This window comes from Octopus bimaculoides, chromosome 13 (genome assembly GCF_001194135.2).
Source record: "Octopus bimaculoides isolate UCB-OBI-ISO-001 chromosome 13, ASM119413v2, whole genome shotgun sequence".
Lineage (NCBI taxonomy): Eukaryota > Metazoa > Mollusca > Cephalopoda > Octopoda > Octopodidae > Octopus > Octopus bimaculoides.
Window position 1 is genome coordinate 46396576 of NC_068993.1, and position 4792 is coordinate 46401367.

General features: G+C 32.4%; 1 protein-coding gene across 1 annotated transcript in view; it reads left to right on the forward strand.

Moving 5' to 3' along the window:
- The window catches only part of LOC106869702 (uncharacterized), an 875881-nt gene that overhangs the window by 820442 nt on the left and 50647 nt on the right, over nucleotides 1-4792 (forward strand). The window contains exon 11 of the mRNA XM_052972461.1: nucleotides 4449-4581. Within this exon, the coding sequence (XP_052828421.1) occupies nucleotides 4449-4581 (133 nt within the window). The remainder of the gene's footprint in view (nucleotides 1-4448; nucleotides 4582-4792) is intronic.

A 4792-nucleotide genomic window follows, 5' to 3' on the forward strand; every position in this document is an offset into this window, starting at 1 on the left:
TATATATATATATATATATTCTTGTTTGCAAACAAAACGGGAGTTGAAAGTATTAAACACGTGATGTATATTACTGATTTAAAATCAATTTCTTTCCAATGTTTTTGCTCAAGTTTCACACCGTGTGATCTTCAAGCAAGAACGATGGCTATTTGTGTCCATGTATACGTTGGAATAGTTTAATTATTATTATTATTATTATTTTGCGGGTAAAGATACCCTTCTCAACAGTTGCTTTTTATTTTATTTGGCTACGTCGTATTTTGCTTTATTTATTTGAAAGCATTGTCTGTTTGTAATGGGTTTTGTTGTTTGGTTTGCAATATTTTTTGATTTCTTGATTATTATTAGGTCATTGACTATAGTTATCATTGTGTCATTTGCTAATTTGTTTGCACCACGTTATATAGTCACGTTTGTTGCGGTTTATCTATATGTCATTTTGATATTTTACATTTTTTTTTTTTTTTGTGAGCTGGGACTCGATTGATTCCATGCAACTATAAATCTAATATCCTGCTATTTCTGATTTTGGTTTGAATATTTTATTTCCTTTTGCATTTATTTCCTTGTTTGCCAGTGACAGTGTTTCGGATATCCTGTTGGCTCCAGCTCATTTCTTTTTATGTTGTTTTGGTGTTTTTCATATTCAGAATATTAAACTCTAAGGTGGTGAGGTGGCAGAACCGTTAGCACACTGGGGAAAATATTCAGTGACATTTCGTCCGTCCTTAAATTCTGAGTTCGAATTCCGCCGAGGTCAAATTACCTTTCATCCTTTCGGAGTCGATAAAAGAAATACCAGTTGAAGGTTGGGGTTCGATATAATCGATTTACCCGCACCCTCAGAATTGCTGGCATTGTGCCAAGATGTGAAACCATCTTATTAAGTCATTTCTAATTTTGTAATATTGTTTGGTGTTTATAATATTTTCGCTACGTTTTCAAATTTAACTGTGCAACATGTATCAATTAAACAATAACAAAATAATAAACAATTTTTGCAAAATAATTTATTCAGCATGTAAAACATTTAATCAAGATAAGTAACAACCAAATGTAGACAAATTAAGTAGATTAGAAAGTCGGTTGCTAGTTGCCAACCAGCCATAACTTAAGGCGAGAAACTCTTTCGGAAAAGTAATTTTAATCATAATTATCATGAACACATATAAGTAAATTGTAAAACAGAACTGAATCAGAATTAGATATGTAGGCTATAATAATGAGAAGAAACATTGAAGCAAATCTCTATAGAAAGGAAAATTCAAAAACAACCAAACGACATATATATGAATAACTGCAAAATCGTAGTGAAAACGATGAATAAGAAAATCATACTGCGAAATCTCTAATAAAATGAAAGCAACAAAACTGCATTCGAAACACCTTCCCATCCACAAAAGAAAACAATAGCTATAGAGCATAACTTTGAAAAGAACCAACAAGATTGAGCTCAAAACAAGTTCTACTAAATGAGCGAACCAACTCTAATCTATGTCAAAATACGCCCGAACAAATAGTAAGAAAATGTTGTCGATTGGAAATCGCTGTGGTGTGAATTGTCTGGAGGAACAGAATTTCAATATATACACACATACACATAAATATATATAAAGATATATATATATGTGTGTATGTGAGTATGTGTGTGTGTCTATGTTTGTGTGTGCGTATGTTTGTGTGCGTATGCGTATACATACAAGCAAACATTAATTAATCACTAATCATTTAGTAACGAAACATTTGTATGAGTGTATGTGTGTATAAGAGTATATATGTATATATATATATGTCTTTTTTGCCTGATTTGATCTAGTTTCAGCTCATGAGGTGTGACCATGCTAGGGCTTCACCACTTGGTATTGCTACATAATTTTAGTTCATTAATTCTTTTTAGAAATTGACGTTTACACACACACACACACACACACACACACGCACACACACACATATATATATATACGGATGTGTATATGTATATATATATATATATATATATATATATATATATACATACATACATACATACATACATACATATATATGTGGATGTATATGCACACTTATATATATGGATATATATGCATACATTCATACATATATAAATATATTTATATATATATATGCATATATTCATATATGTATACATTTATATATATCTACATATATAAATGTCTGTGTGTGTGTGTCTCTATATATGTGTGTGTGTATGTGTGTGAGTATGCCTGTACGTAGATAGATATAGACAGACGGGTAGAGATAAGTAATTTTTATTGCTTCTTTGCCGTTTAATAAATCGTTGTGCTTGTTTAGATATCAAAAAACCTGCATATTAAGACATTTTTCTTTCCTTTTCTTCTGTAAATTTACAAATTCTAATAACTGTTTCCAGTTTGTACGATAATTAATGGAACGAGGTTGGTGGAGAACAACATTAATAGTGATTATAAATATCATAACGAGTCTTGTTTTGTCTTCCATGTCATATTTGTTTATTTTGACCTCAACAGAAGATTAATATTCTTTCCTGTATGTGATTCTGCGGGGACTTTTTTGTTCAAAAATTGTATAATTATTACACTGCTAATATGTGTGTGCGTTGGTGTATGTGTGTGTGTGCGCCCGTTTGTGTGTGTGTGCGCCCGTTTGTGTGTGTGTGCGTGTGTGTATGTGTATGTATGTGTATGTATACATGTATGTATAAGTGTGTGTGTGTGTGTTCGTGTGCGCATGTGTTTATATTTTCAGTCGACAAAAAATTAGAAAACTGCTTTAAGGACTGAATTTTATTTAAGTACTCTGTATATATGTGTGTGTGTATATATGTATGTGTATATTTATGTATGTATGTATGCATGTATGTATGTATGTATGTATGTATGTATGTAGGTATGTGTGTATATATGCTACTTACTTCAGTCAGTGGAATGAAGTCATGCTGGGTTATTGTCTCGAAGGGTTTTAGTCGAGCGAGTTACCCCCATTACTTATGTTTTTTTTTTTAAGCCTGGTGCCTATTATCTCACTGTCTTATGTCGATCCGCTAGATTAAGGGAAACTGAAATACCAACATCGATTGTCCAGGAGGTGGTGGAATCCAAACACGTGCACAGTCCCAGACACACTCACATTTGCGACGGACTTTATCCTGTTTCCCTCTACATATTCACGCAGAATGTTTTCTCCCGCTAGGAGTTATAGAAGACCATTGCCCATAGTGCCACGTATATGATTGCCGAGCGCACGTTTGAATGCGAATGTGTCAAAGAAAAGAATCGAACATCAATTTTAGAATAGTTTATGTTTTATGAACAGCTTGGAATTCTATTCTTACCACACAAATATTACACCTAACTGTTCAGGTAATGTGACGTGGAGTGCGTTATGTTATTTCATATTTGTTTATTGATTCTTAAAATTAAAATAAACGCTGATGTTCTGTTCCAGTGATTATTTATTTGATTTGCCAGACATGTGTTTTCATTGTCTGTTGAATTTGTAGTGCTTCTGAATCAGTATACTCGTATTAACGGTTTCGTGTGTGTGTATGTGTGTGTGAGAGAGAGAGAGAGCATATATATCCCTGATAAAACGTATCTGTTTGTGACTGATGAAGCTAGATGAATGATTATGTGGGAATTTATTACAGAGGAGAAAGAAAGAAATTCCCTTTGTTGATACTTGAGATAACACATCACTGTGGTAAAGTGTTATTCAAGTTTATTGGATTACAGTGTATTAATTTATTTGGAAAGAGCTCATGGAAACGTTTCACAAGAGAGGTCACTCTGAAGTCAGAACAATAGAGGGGCGAAATATTATTTCAAGATGTAATAGAAAAATGTTTTGTTCGGATTTTATGTTACAGCTGTTGTGGCATTAAAGGGGTATTATTCCATATCTAGAGACGAAGTAGCAAATTCTGTGTATTTATTTAGTGTACTGCTTTCGATTTTGACGAAGACGTATTTTCTTAGACCTATTCGTTGTCAGTGTTGTAGAGCCAACCTCCACCTCTATTTCAAGGAATCCGAGACTGATGAGAAGATGAGAGGAAGTTAAAAATAGATCAGAGTCTTCATACTAATACATTGATATATTGTGCCCTCCGCTAAAGACGCACAAAGTCTAGGTAGTGATGTTAAATATAACTGTAATTGTTTCTCACATATGTACACAGTTGGATATATGAAGGGAGTGTTTCATTATTAAATCGAAAATATATTCAATATATTACTATATATTCAATATATTCCTACATAGAAACAATTTCTACATAGTTTCTATGATATTTCATTTTAGGTTTTCTCATTATTGTCCAAAACATTAACTACATACATACGTACATACCTACATGCATACATACATACAGCACGGATTAAACTACAATAGTCCATTCTTTTAAGTTTATTCTTTTATATATACCTATTCTTGTTTTCTTCTAGATACATTAAATTATCCAGTCCTATACTGAACAATGTTGCAGTTATTGGATGTATACTAGTCTATCTTGCCCTCATGCTACTTGGTTTTGACGAGAAGACGATGCGGCGAGATCATTATCCATTTGTTTGCACTGTAAGTAACAGCTATGTATTAATGCATTTACTGTAATACGAACGCATGTGCACACATACCCACAAATATATATGTATGTATGTATGTATATATGTGTGTGTGTATGTATGTATATATGTGTGTATGTATGTATATGTATATATATATATAAAGTATTATTACCAATATGTATGCACGAGTGCATGGATTGGTGGATGGATATATATATATA